This window comes from Podarcis erhardii (genome assembly GCF_964252035.2).
Source record: "Podarcis erhardii genome assembly, chromosome: 3".
In the NCBI taxonomy this organism is placed as follows: Eukaryota; Metazoa; Chordata; class Lepidosauria; order Squamata; family Lacertidae; genus Podarcis; species Podarcis erhardii.
The window spans coordinates 108,497,378-108,511,593 of record NC_138507.1 but is presented as its reverse complement, the minus strand read 5'-3'; the positions used below and the strand labels follow the sequence as shown (position 1 = coordinate 108,511,593).

General features: G+C 42.3%; 1 protein-coding gene and 1 long non-coding RNA gene across 3 annotated transcripts in view; one reads left to right on the top strand and one right to left on the bottom strand.

Moving 5' to 3' along the window:
• ACSS1 (acyl-CoA synthetase short chain family member 1) overlaps positions 1-5,535 on the bottom strand; it is a 30,747-nt gene extending 25,212 nt beyond the window's left edge. The window contains exon 1 of the mRNA XM_081854703.1: positions 5,078-5,535. Coding sequence (XP_081710829.1) covers positions 5,078-5,429 — 352 coding nt within the window. The 5' untranslated portion in view covers positions 5,430-5,535. The remainder of the gene's footprint in view (positions 1-5,077) is intronic.
• A 176-nt stretch (positions 5,536-5,711) lies between these two features.
• Positions 5,712-12,528, top strand: LOC309338056. Of its 2 annotated transcripts, none has more exons than XR_014154645.1 (3): positions 5,712-6,061; positions 7,462-7,585; positions 11,642-12,528. It is a non-coding gene; the product is annotated as an uncharacterized lncRNA (long non-coding RNA). The 2 variants fall into 2 exon arrangements; XR_014154646.1 differs by having other exon boundaries at positions 11,629-12,528.
• The last annotated feature ends 1,688 nt before the right edge of the window (positions 12,529-14,216 follow it).

Here is a 14,216-nt window from a genome sequence, read left to right as displayed (position 1 = left end):
TTTCCTTTTTACCCTTTTATTACAATGCAATTTGCTATCCTCTTCTATGAAACATGTATGACGACAAGATACATTCCCCCCATTAAACATTAACACATCAACTCTAAACCAATTTAAGCAAGTTATTGTCATCTTCTAAGTAAGAATGCATACAACAGTGATATGAAGATAAGAAGAGAAAGTGATAAGTAGAGCAAATAAGTAGAGTGATAAGTAGAGCAAATGGAGTCAAAATATAATTAACAAAAGTGTGCATAATATAGAAAGCTCCATTAAAATAAATGAAAGTTGGCAGCTCTTCCTGTTGAATTTTGAACAATGTCACATGTAAGCTACAAAGAATTGGACCAAATGGTAGTAAATGATCAAATTGAAATGGATTCTAAAGCAGTTTCTTTCAGCACAATAAGCCATCTGTGAGTAACTTTAACACCCTCACCTTGTAGAATATTAACTTGTAAAAAGAAGCAGCTGAAGAAAATGTGGCATTTCTGGAAAATGTCATCTGTGACTTTACTGTAGATTTCTCCAGCATGTCAACTGCAATGATGAAACCTGATCACTGTGGTAATTGTTGAAAATAGGTAATGGTTGAAAATAGAAACTCACATCCAGAAAGTATTAAAGAATTGATGTGCCTAGGTTTAAATCCCATGAGTTTTATGAAGCTGTGTTGCACTTTGAATGAGAACAATTGGAATAATGAAGGATGCAATCCTAAGCACTGTGACTAGAGAGTTAAGGCCTACTGAACTCTGTGGAACTTAATTCTGAGTAAACATGGTTAACAGAGCAGTGTAAGAGAAACAGCTGTATCTTTTTTTATTAACTGAAATGAACTGTAAGTGTAAATGAGTGCAACTGTATTTAAATTAACAGAGAGGAAGTGGGGAGAAAGATCCTAACATAACCTCTACTGTAATTGTTTCTAAAGAAAGCAAGCTTTTTTTATATGAAGAACAATCATGGGTGTAGCCAAGGGAGGGCCAGTTGCCCCCCCATCAAGTAATATCCTTAACTGACCAATCATGTCAGTCCTCCCTCCCCCCCCAAAAGAAAAACCTGGCTACACCCATAAGAACATTAATCATGCCACTTCCCACAACCATCCCACAGGTGGAACTGACTCTGACTGGCAATGGCTTTCCAGGATTTCAGGCAGGGAACATTCCCAGCAGATGCTTGAACCTGGGACCTTCTGCATGCAAAGAAGATGCTCTACTACTGAGCTACAACCCTTCCCCTATAAAGTAGTACTGTTCCAGGATTACTGTAGCCTGAGCTTTTGCTGAATAGCATGTGCCTCATTTGCCAAGGTTAGCATTCAACTTTAGTGGGGTTGGTGATAGCCACTGTTTATGCAATCACAGCTAGCGGCAAACAGCCATGGGGACACCAGTTCCTATAAGAGGGCTTCAGAGCCACTTACTTTATAATGAACCACTGTGGATTTAAAATCTTATTACCTTGTTATTGCTAGTTAAAACAGTGATTACAATTAGAACCTTATTGGTTGCACACAAAATCATTTGGCAGTGAGGAATCAGCACTCTGCATAGCACATGCTGAGAGGCACTTTCACCTATTCTTTAGTATTACTTAACACAACAAAAATTAAGTTCCTGTTATTATAAACAACTTTACAGGAGAAAAGCAGCTATTAAAAAAGCAATTTTGGGATGCTAAAGCCAAAATGTTCAGTTCTCATCTACCAAAGCTGCACTAACACATACTTTATGACTTAGACAGCAGAATCAGTTGCCTCTAGGAAATTCACAAGCAAGGCATGAATGCAATAGCCCTCTCCCATTGTTGGTCCCCAACACTGTACGGTAAGAACCTCAAATACTGTAGTTTCATCTTTCACTATTTTTCCTTAATTTTTCAATATGTAATTGAATATACTCGAAATCTACAGTCACAGATTCATTATGTTTAGCATTAAACTTATAATTCTACTTTGAAGACTCTTTGCCAAAGGAGAAAAAAGAAAATTACCAAGACAAATAGACAGGGAAAACCTTTGGTATATTCAGCTTCTTTCAAAGCAGGGCAATATGTGGGAGTAATAGTCTGTTCCAAATAAAAAATAAGGCAAGGACTGAGGGTGCATGGCTTGTCCATCCCATTAAAGTAACAGAAACAATTTTAAAGCTCATGGAACTGTTTTTCTATTGGTTAATCTTCATTTTTGTTATTTATACTTCTGTAATTGCTGAAAGATCATAAACCATTATGACATGGCAAAAAGGAAAAGGGATGCAGGAGCAAAAAAAATACTTCAGTCTCATGCTAAGTACATAATATTGGGAGAGGTTGTGGGTCATTTTTTCAATTGTCAACTGTGGTCAAGTTAGATTTTTATTTTTTAAAAAAATAATTGTCACAAAGCATTTTAGTATTACAGACCCTGCAGAAAACCAATAATAAAGAGAAATCACATCCTCATCTGCTAGCAGTTTCATTTACTATCCAAGTTTTAAAAGCAGGAGGGGTAGGAACAAATTGTGCTTTTACCACAAAGCCAAGTTCAACTTCCACAGATGAGGCTTCCTAGCAACAAGCATTCCATGTACCAGAAAAATGTAGTGCCCATAGCAACTATTTAAGAGGAATTTGTGTTGAATTAAGTGGTTAGCACCATCACCAACTATAGCTCCTTGAGCTTTCCATGTTTCAGTATTGATACATTCACTCTTTCTGCAGAATCATGTAAAAGGACATACTGTACAGTATATGTCTTACAAGGCCTTTATTTATACATGTCTTATTTTTAACAGCGGGATTTTCAAAAATCTAACAATAGGTTCTTTTGCAAGGAAAGCTTCTGCAAGCTGTTTCATTTACATTCTTGTGGCACTGCACAACTTTTTGATAGGACAACACTTTATTTTCTACTAGTCAGACTAAGCCCATCCTATATCTAGCTTGTTAATGCAACAGTTACAAATGAATCAGCCCAAACTAGAAAAAATGGCCAATCTCAGAATGGCCGAATGAATCAGCCCAAACTAGAAAAAATGGCCAATCTCAAAACAGATGGTAGTTTCCAGAAGATCTGAGGTCAGCCAGGTGGCTAAAAGGTTGTGGAGCAGATGTGAAGAGTCTAACAAATGAAGGAAGCAAGTGGTGGTCTGTGTTTTTAACAACTCTGTGGAAAAACAGGACAGCAAATTAAAGGGCTTTGGGGTCTAGTTTTCTTTTTAGTGGAGCACAGTAACCCCCAATGGGGTCAGAATTATGGATCTAACAAGTTAATACTGTTATTTATTTGTGCTTAACTGTTTGAATATAACTGCAAAGTCTAATGCATGAAATGTTCGTAGACCAATGTGAAATGACATGCACTTTGCAGCCAACATCCAGGGACTATGCTCATTCTCATGGTTAATCATTAGAAAAAGCTGCCACCTGAAATAATAATAAATCAATCAATATAATCATATCTCCTATATGAGGTAAACCTATATGGCAATCTCAAATGTTGAAATACATGCTTTTAGTACGGTATATATCCAACCTGTGTGCATAATAATCACACACACACGGCAAGGGTACTAATTTTATTCTGCTTCCCATACTCTCAATATGGTACACAGCAAGCAACCAGGAGTATGCAAAACTGCCACCCAAAAGAGCTCTCAGAGAGCTTTAAGTAATTATGACTTTTAAGTTCTTTGGTAAATATATATATATATATACCTGCAAAAGTTCTTTGTAAGTTCTTTGGGACAGGGACCTGTCTTTTGTTCATATTACTTTGGAGGCAGTAATGTTTCCCACTACCAGTTGCTTGAAAACACAAGAGGGGAGAGTGCTCTTGTGCTCATGTTCTGCTCCTTGGATTCCCACAGGCATCTGGCTGGCCACTGTGAGAACAGGACGCTGGACTAGATGGGCAACTGGCCTGATCCAGCAGGATATTCTTCTGTTCTTATAATCTGCCTTTTACATTGATATATGACTACGCTGATATATGCAGGGAGGTCCTGCAATGCTTGCTCAACCGCATTCCATGTGGTATTTCCAAGTACCAATGGAAATGTCCACTGGAGGTAAAATGCCTCCCCCCCTCCCCTGCCATCCCACAGCAAAGTATTTAAATGCTATTAATTTGTAAGATGAAAATGCTGCTTCCCTACCTCACAAGAACCACAGCAGCAAAAAACATGTCATATGAGAATGATGAACCGGCCGTGACCTCAAACACAATGAAATAAAAATAATGAGCAATTCACTTATTTGCATATTGCTTTCCCTCCCAGCATATCTTTAAGGAAGGCCACCTGCATCACACAAAACAAAGGTTGCTTCCATTATGTGAGCTGACAATTGCTGAAAAAGCTTGTTTGTCTACTTTGAACTCTATTTCCTGCACTCTATTCACGGGGCCACATTGGCTTTCACAAATGCACGGCAGGTGGTGGGGAGAAAATGTGTTTTAAATATGAAGATGCATTATCCTAAGAGCCACAGCTAATTTTTTCCCTTTTTTATGTTGAGTCTTCGAGGTCTTATTCCAAAACTCTTTCCTAGCCTAGGCACCCTATGAACTGCAGATGCACAAGATTTCCAGGGCATTCTGCACTGGAAAACTTGTTCCAGTTACAGATAGGTAGCCGTGTTGGTCTGCCATAGTTGGTCTTTAAGGTGCTACTGGAAGGAATTTTTTTTTTGTTTTGGAAAACTTGTGTAGTCTTACAACTCATGAGGGCTCCTCGAGCTCAGCTCCAGAAAGCCATAGCTCAGGCCCTAAAACTTGTTTTTCGCAGCTGGGCCGATCTAAAAGGCCCGACCTGACACAATGCAGGTGCCTCTGAGCATATGCAGAGTGCATTCGACCCCTTATTTTCTTTCTCTTCGCCGCATTAACAGCCACCTCATCACTTTGAAGGCGCCAGGCTTTCCATATCACTTGGGGTAGTGACTTCCAGGCACTGGATTAGATAAGCTTTCGAAAGCTGAAGGACTCGAGGAATGAGAAGAGGGACCGAGGAGAGATATATACGGTAGGTATATATAAGATGCGTGCGCGCCAAACTCCTCGCCCCTCCTGCCCAAGGAAGGCGCTCCTTACCCGCCACATTTAAGCGGCCGCCCAAGAACCAGCGGACGCGGCCCTGCGCGAAATCCCACTCGCAGTCGGTGTGGTGCGCGGCGTCCCACAGCAGCGCCTCCCGAGCCAGCGCCCCCCAGAAAGCCCCGGGCGCCTCGGCCGCCCTCCGGGACACCTCGCCATAGCTCCCCCTCAGGAAGGGGTCGCTCGCCTGAGAGAGGCAACGGCCGCCGCTCAGGAGGCGGCCGCACGAAGGCCGTCCCCAGGGGGCGCCCGGCCAGCTCCGGCTCCACCAGGGCAGCCTTCCTCGCCGTCTGCTCAGGGCGCTCCGCAAGCGGCTCAGGGCAGCAGCCGCGGACGGTGTGGCTGCCATAAGGCCGCCGGCGAAGGTTTGGCAGGTGTGTGGCGGCGGGGGGCGCTGAAACCGGCTCGGCGCCGCCTCCGAGGGGGGCGAAAGAGGGGAAGCGGCTTTCGAAACCGCCCGCCTGGCCTGAGGCTCTGAGTTGGCCCAGCCAAGTTGGCCCTGCGCGCTTCCTCCTTCTCCTCCTCCTTCGCCTCACCACGCCTTTCCCGCCCTTTTCCCCCTGCGTCTCCTGAGGCGAAAGAGGAACTAAGCGCGAGGCCTCGGCCTCTTTAGCAGAGGGGAAACTTAAAAAAAAAAGAAGTCTGAGGAACAACTGAAAAGTTCCTGAGTTTCGGAAACTGCCGTAGCGGGTAGCGGTTAAGCCGTTAAACCGTGAGGCGGGATTCGAAAAAAGTTCAAAAATCGGCACTCAGCCGCGGCCGAAGCTGAGGGCGACCCCATTTGGGCTGGTCTCTTTCTCTAGCTCAGCCTCGCCGGCATCACAGGTTTGTTGAGGAGGAAAAGCATATTCTCTGTAAACCGCACGTTTTGAGCTGCAGCTTCTCCCACAGCCGAAAAGCAAAACGACTTTTGCGGGTGATCTCTCTTAGGATTGAGACCTGAATTTCTATTCGGAAACGTTAATTGCAAACGTTGGAAAGGTGGGTGTGTAAATAAATTTCGACTGGTGCGGTACCTTAAGGTTTGGCAAGGTGCTTTTTTTCCCCAAAGAGAAATTGACAGAAAGCTAGGCGTAAGTAACCAGGAGGCAAAAGATAAAATATGGAAAGTGTTTTATCGATTCCTCATGTGTGAAGTATAATGCTTGCCCTCCGACCCCCAACATACGCTAACTATGGACCTTTTGAACTATTTGCCTCATCTGGAAATCTTGTGGAGAAAGTGTGCCAGCCTGTATAGCTGTTGAGGTGTCTTCATCTCAGCCAAAGCACCCAAGAGATGTGTCACAGAAAAACCAGGTGATAGGTGGACAAAATATATTGTCATGCCTCTCTAGTAATGCATATACTGCCACCAAGCTATGTACCCATTTCTCATCCAGATTATATTAGAAATAATTATTACGTTAGTGATGTATGCTTATTTTTATTAAGCAGATAGCATTCCATGTCTGTTCAGACTTAAATTACATCTACTTGCATTTTTCACATATTAAATTACAGTGGTACCTCGGGTTACATACGCTTCAGGTTACATACGCTTCAGGTTACAGACTCCGCTAACCCAAAAATAATACCTCGGGTTAAGAACTTTGCTTCAGGATGAGAACAGAAATCATGCTCCGGCGACGTGGCAGCAGCGGGAGGCCCCATTAGCCAAAGTGGTGCTTCAGGTTAAGAACAGTTTCAGGTTAAGAACAGACCTCCAGAACGAATTAAGTTCTTAACCCGAGGTACCACTGTAGTTTTTGTTTAAAATCAGACTTAGTCCAATCCACTGTTCATTAAGGAATTCCTGGTTAAAAAGGTAAAGGGACCCCTAACCATTAGGTCCAGTCGCGGATGATTCGGGTTGCGGCACTCATCTCGCTTTGTTGGCTGAAGGAGTCGGCATACAGCTTCCGGGTCATGTGGCCAGCATGACTAAGCCGCTTCTGGCAAACAACAGAAAAAGCCAAGAGCAGGGGTGGGAAAGGGAACATGTAGCCCACCCAACGTTGTTTTACTACAGCTCCCATGATCCCTGACCATTGCCTATGCTGACTAGAAGTGATGGGAGCTGGAGTTAAACAACATCTGGAAGGCCATAGGTTCCCTGCTTCTGCTCTAGGGGAATCTAGTCGTACCTCTGGTTGCGAACGGGATCTGTTCCGGAGGCCCGTACGCAACATGAAAAGAGCGCAGCCTGAAGCACTGTATCTGCAGGTGCGAACACACGATTTGGCGCTTCTGCACATGTGCTAGCGCGAAACCCAGAAGTAACCCTTTCCGGTACTTCCAGATTGCCGCGGGACGTAACCTGAAAGAACGTAACATGAAGCAAACATAACATGAGGTATGACTGTATATTCAATGCCTTTTCTGTTTCTTCATTTTTCCAGATCACAATTTCAGTTCTGTATCAACAGTGTTTAAGACTGAGTTTGAAAATGTAATATTGCCAATATATTTGGGGTGGTATGAAGGAGGAGGAGGATTAAACGCTACTTTCCCTCTACAGTTCTGGTAGGAACTCAGCTCTCATTGAATTGCTATTCCCATGCTAATCACTGAGATACTTATGCTTCATTTGGAAACGATTTCCCATCTGTTGAGCCTTCATTATTCATTCAAAAAAATCTGTTTGCAGGAAAATGTATGCTGGCTGCTGAAAGAGTACTGTAATTATTTCTACTAACGGTGATAATTGGTATCCTTTTGTGAACTGGGGAATGCTACCTTTACAGTTCTCTGTTTAAGAGGATTGTGTTTTCCACAGAAACAGATATATCTAATTCATGTGTTTGCTTGAATGGAGCAGACCAACAGAAGACTAATCAGGGAAGGCTGTTTGGTATCACCCCTGCCTGGTGTACTCTCCCAGGCAGCAAGATAGTGTGCATGTTTTGTTGCTTGCATCAGTTTGTCCACTGATATATTTGCCTGCACTGATATATAAGTGAGTGTTTGTGCTGATTGCATGATTGTTGGCTGAGTGAATACAGTTGAGGTGTGACTGTGGTCCGTAGCCAGCCTTGCTATAAGAACAGGCTCTGCTGTGAGTGGCAGAGTTTACACCAAAGGGGACTGCTGATTTAGTTCGAATCCACTCCTTGGTGGTCAGCTCCTATTGCTCTATCCCAGCTTCTGCCAGCCTAGCAGTTCAAAAGCACACTAGTAGATAAATAGGTATTGCTGCGGCAGGAAGGTCAACAGCGTTTCCATGTGCTCTGGCTTCCGTCACAGTGTTCTGTTGCACCAGAAGAGGTTTAGTCATGCTGGCTACATGACCCGGAAAACTGTCTGTGGACAAACGCCGACTCCCTCTGCCTGGAGCGAGATGAGTGCTGCACCCCATAGTCACATTTGACTGGACTTAACCATCCAGGGGTCCTTTACCTTTACCATTTTTACCTGCTGATTTGGGGAGACATGGGGCATCTCCTATTGTCAGTCAGGCTATGAAATTGTAGGCAGGCACTGTGGGAGGCAACCTGGGGTGAGAGTCTGGTAGAGGGGAAGTTTGGTTGGGTGGTGTTCCCACTCAGTAATGTGGGAAATGGACTGAGGATTAAATCTGTAGATTTAGATCTAAACCTCCTCTCCCAATGTGCGTGGGAGAAATGCAAAAATAAAAACTGGTTGTGAAGTCTTTTTAGCAGAGTAAAACATTTGTAAGTTTTGCAGCTCATTAAAGCTTAGGAATTAGCCAATTACACATTTTAATCCCAATTATTTGTGGTCTGTTGACCTCCCCCTCTTCACCTCCATTCCAAATAATGAACTACATTTCTTTAGGAAGATAAATGAAAAAGGGTTTACTTACATTTCAATGCAGGCAGCAAATATAGCAAAGTAGTGAGCAAAAAATACTTATAAGTTACAGTAAAATAAAAGTTGGTAGTCTTAGCTAACATGGCTTAATGCAGGAACTTTAGTCATGCACATCTGGTCATCTTTGAGTCATGGTGAAAAGAGAAAGTCTCACAGGCAGAAGGAAGTAGAAAGGATTGTCTCCTTTGTTACAGAGTTCCCACCTGGAGGAGGCAAAGGAAGTGACCATACACAGAGGTCCTCTCTAAGAAGTTAAAGAACTCTCTGTCCACAAGCCCTGTGCTTGTCTAGCAAAACATGCATTTGTGATATTGACTGCAAACCTCACAAGTAAGATACATGGGGAGGAGTGCTGAAGTGGACTCAACATCTTCCTCTTGGCATGTGGAATGTTATGTGCCTACTACTGGGCCTTAGTTTGTTATCTTGTGACCCTAATCTTCCAGTTGTACCTAGTGATATTGAATGATGGTTCTAAAACATGTCTGGGTAAGCAGGTAGCTGAAAAGCTCCATGATTTGTGGATGAGCAGGCCAACCAGGTGTGTATTGCTGGGGAGGCCAAATCTGACTCTGCTCTGCCTACCTGGGTATTCAGTATGACATCAGCCCAGACTGGAGGGGGTAAGGAGGTGTTGCTGTAGTGAATAGGTGCTTACTTCCCACTACCAGAAAACCTCTCTCTCAGAGTGGTACTGAAGGACCTGCATCTGGTGTTGGGCCAAAGAGACAGGTTAGAGATGCTGTTGGTGTACCACCCACCCTGCTGTTCATCAGCTATCCTGACTTAGCTGATCTAGGCTGTCCTGGGTGTTGTGTTGGAGGAACCCAGAACTGTGGTTTGGGGTGACTTCAACATCCAATCTGAGGATGTATCAGGTCTGGCTCAGGAATTTATAGCAACCATGGGCCTGTCTCAAATGGTCATTGGTCCAATGCAGGAGTGGAGGACCAGTTAGGAAGATTTGCCCGTGATGGAATCTGATAGATTCCTAACTGTTTGCAGGGGATGGTGTCCAGTGAATAGAGCAGAGGATCTTGTTGAATCTGTAGTTTTTTTATGGAATGGTGAGACCATTTGGCCATTGACACAATCCCTCCTGAGGGCCCTTCAAGTGTTGTGGAGTCTAGAATTTTTTGTTTGAAAGTGGAAAGCTAGCTTCAGATTTCTATTCAGCAGAGCACTGTAACATGAGGAGTGAAGATACAGGCTAATATACATGGGCATACAAATAATGCATTTCTCTCACCAGTGAGAATCCACAAAGACATTGCGACATACTTTTATGTCCACATTTAAAACCTTCCATGTTGGTGGCCATTTCTGCCTCCTGTGGAAGCAAGTTCCATAGTTTAACTGCACTGTGTGAATAAGTAGTTTCTTTTATCTATCCTGAATCTTCCAATATTCAGCTTCATTAGTTGTCTATGAGTTGTAGTGCTATGAGAGAGAGAAATCCTTTTCTCTATCCACTCACCATGCCATGTAAAAATTTATACACTTATATCATATAATCTTTTGTTTGACTTTTCTCTAAGCTAAAAATTCCCAACTTTTCTTCATAGGGGAGTTACTCCATTTCGTTGATCACTTTGGCCATGGCAATCTCTGCTGTGAAAGTCAGCTCCTATTGTGATGATATTTTCTGTTCTTATAACAATGGCTTGATACTGTATATTGACTATGTACATGGCCTCCGTGGTTTTCTCAGGTTTTCTTGGTGAAAATGCCTGTCACTGTGTGTGAAGAAAGATAACGTGTTATACTAGAGACCTAGAGGACAGGGTGTCCAGAATGTCTTTATACCGTAGAAAGGGGAGAAAAAATGATAGCAATGGGCAGGTGTGAAGCTGAGTGGGAAGAAACCTGAGAAAGCAGGAAGGAAAACCATCTTGAGGTGTTGAGGAAGAGTGATCTAAGGGCAAAATTGATGGAGGAGGTATGAAGTTAGAAGCCTAAGTAGAAAGAGAGGTGGTTTTGGTGGTGTAAAACAAACACAGGGACAGATATATCTAGGTGCTATTGGCAGTATTGGGTGGCTGAGTTTTATATGTTTAAATAAATGAACCAGCCAAATTTTGGCTTTCAGTTTCTAGTGGCATATGTTCCCAAAGGACATACGTAAAGCTACAGGCTTAAGTTAGTTGAACAGTCATCTCCTCTATCCTGAGACCACTAGGAATGGTAGTTTTATGAGCTGGCTAGAGATTTCTATCACAGTTTTCAACACCCTCACCAAAGTATAATTCCCAGGATTTTTTGGCTATAAGGTAAAAAGGTATAGGAGCCCAGGACTCCAGTCAAATTTGACTAATGGGTTGCAGCGCTCATCTCTGTTTTCAGGCTGAGGGAGCTGAATATTTGTCCACAGATAGCTTTTTTGGGTCATGTGGCTAGCATAACTAAACTGCTTCTGATGCACGGAATACTGTGACGAGTGCCAAATTACATGGAAATGCTGTTTAACTTCCTGCCGCAGAGGTACCTATTTATCTACGCACGCTGGTATGCTTTCAAACTGGTAGGTTGGCAGAAGTTGAGACAAATCAATGGGAGCTCACCCCATCACATGGATTCATACTGCCAACCTTACAACTAGCAAGCCTAAGAGGCTCAGGGGTTTAGACCACAGCGCCACCAGCGTCCCTTTGACTATAACAGTTATGTTGCTGTAAAACTGATATAATTTTGTAGCATTCAATATATCTGATTTTTCTTTTTCTTTTTTTTACCAGAATCCTTATACAGTGGTACCTCGGTTTACGAACTTAATCCGTTCCAGAAGTCCATTCTTAAACTGAAACCATTCTTAAACCGAAACACACTTTCCCTAATGAGGCCTCCCACTGCTGGTGCCTTTCCACCGTTTGGATTCCATTCTTAGACCAAGGTAAAGTTCTTAAACCAAGGCACTATTTCCAGTTTTGAGGAGTTTGAAAACCAAATTGTTCTTAAACCGAACTGTTCTTAAACCGAAGTACCACTGTAATCTACTTGCTTGTACTAAATAAACAGAAGAAGAGTATATATTCAAGATCTCTTAATAATTAAGGAATAGCTATAATTGCTGCTTAGTGATCCAGAGGGTTTAATGAAAATGGCTAATAATTCATTGGTGTAATGGACTTTCCTTCTTCAATAGTTTTGTTGATGATCTACAAGTGAAAAATAATTGAAGAGTGCCCTCTTCTGTTTATTGCATGAATCACAAGTTTTGAAGGGGGCCTGTTCCTGAACTTTGCTACTGCAATGTAACAAGAATGTGAAATATATGTATCTGAAGAAGTGTGCATGCACACGAAAGCTTATACCAAGAAGAAATTTAGTTGGTCTCTTAAGGTGCTGCTGGACAATTTTTTTATATCTTGTGAAATATATGGTTTATTGATGCACAAAGCAGAGACGTTGATAGGTGTATACAAATTCTGAGGCATATTGAAGGATAAGTAAAATTAACAAGGAGAGAAGTAAAGAAGTATATACAAAATAAACAGCTGTTTGAGATATAAATTTAATGATGATGATAATGATGCAATGAATCCAATACAGCACACACAGCAACCAGGCCTGTGTATGCAGATCCCTTTTAAGAAACAATCAATCACATGTTTAGCAGGAGTGTTTTAGTAGAAACTCTACTCTGGCTAGTAAAGGAGTAGAGTTTCTACTAAAACAGTGGGATCTTAGCTCTTTTCTTTTTTGTTAGCTTTACCAAAGTATTATTTGCAAATCATATCATAAATGTTGCAGGGGAGAAGATCATGCACACGTATCCCAGTATAGCTATATCTTAAGTGTCCAAAATGCCTGTTCAATCATAAGTGAAGATTGGCATGTCTGGTTGTGGTGTGTCATGTGGCCTGGCACATCCATTGGTTATAGCATGAGAAGGATGGGCCTCAGCAGGTGTTCACAGATGTATGAAAGAGATAGCACAATGGTCCTGCTCTGAGTGACTGTGCAATTTGTGAGTTTGGACTTGTCATGCCCAAAATCAGGTGAAGTCAAAGCAAAGTCATGTTTTTGTCTGTCATGTTGATTCAAAATGGCACATGGTGTTAAAAATATCAACAAAGATGGTTGCCCACACTTCAGAAACCATCATTCTGAGTTTGGCGATGAGATATCAAGAGGTGGCCAAACCTAAGCCAAAAAATGGACAAAGTCACGTTACCATCTGCCATCTTGATTCAAGATGGCATTGGGATCCAAATGTCAATGAAAATTACTACTCCCACCTTGGGAATCATTGTGCTCAGTTTGGCAATGACACAGGTTCTCAAGAACCTATAGAAAACAAGTGGATGAACAGACAAAGTATTTTCCATAACGTACAGTAGATAAAGTGATCTGTCAAGTCACTTGAACTTGGCCCAATAGGAGATAGACAGCCAGTGTAAATACCGCAATAAAGGTTTTATATGCAGATGGTACTTTGCCCCCACAAGTAACCTAGCTGCTGCATTCTGCTAGTATTTCTGACCTCTGCTTGGCTTCAGCGCTTTCTGCCAGTTGTGGCCCCTCCCAGTCGCCACTGAGCAAGATTTGGATGCAGCATTGTTTGCACTGCCAGATTGTCAGCAGCCACACAAAATGTGGTTAACCATAGTTTGGATTGCTGTGCTCATGGAGAAGTGAAATAGGCATTACTAATTGCATATATACAAACTAAGGCCTCCAGTATAGTTATGCATAGGGAGGAAAAGAAAATGGACAGAGCAGGAGGCTCAAGGCAAACTTGCTATCAGCAATGCAAACCAGAACTACGGAAAAAGGGACGTGGATCATAATCCCACAGTTCATCTGTGATCTTGGGGGCAGGCGGGGAACACAGCTTGTTTCTTCTATATGACTCACTGGGTAGTAATGAACACTTCATGTTCTCTCTCATGTGCAATAACCTGTATTACCCTCTGGGGGGCAATCTCTTGAAACATCACATTTGCTTAATCTTTCAATCTGAAACTATCAAGCAGCAAGATGGGATAAACCTAGATAAAATGCCAGTTAAAAATTAATATTCCTAAGTCATTCAGTAATGGCAGAATACAGATGTTTCTGCAACAAATGCACACAGCCTTCCCTTTTATGTGAACATGAGTCATTCATTATTAAAAAAAATGGGGGAAAGTCTTCTTATGAAAGCCAAAGAAACATATAATCCAGTCAATCTCGTAACCCCCTCCACAAATTAAAATCTAAATAATCTCATTTTTTTCACATTTCATTTTTTATGTCCTCCCTACCCCCACACCTCTCATCATTAATTCAGCAAATACTCTTAAATCCTAGGATCTAACTGTCCATATGGCAAAGTGAAAAG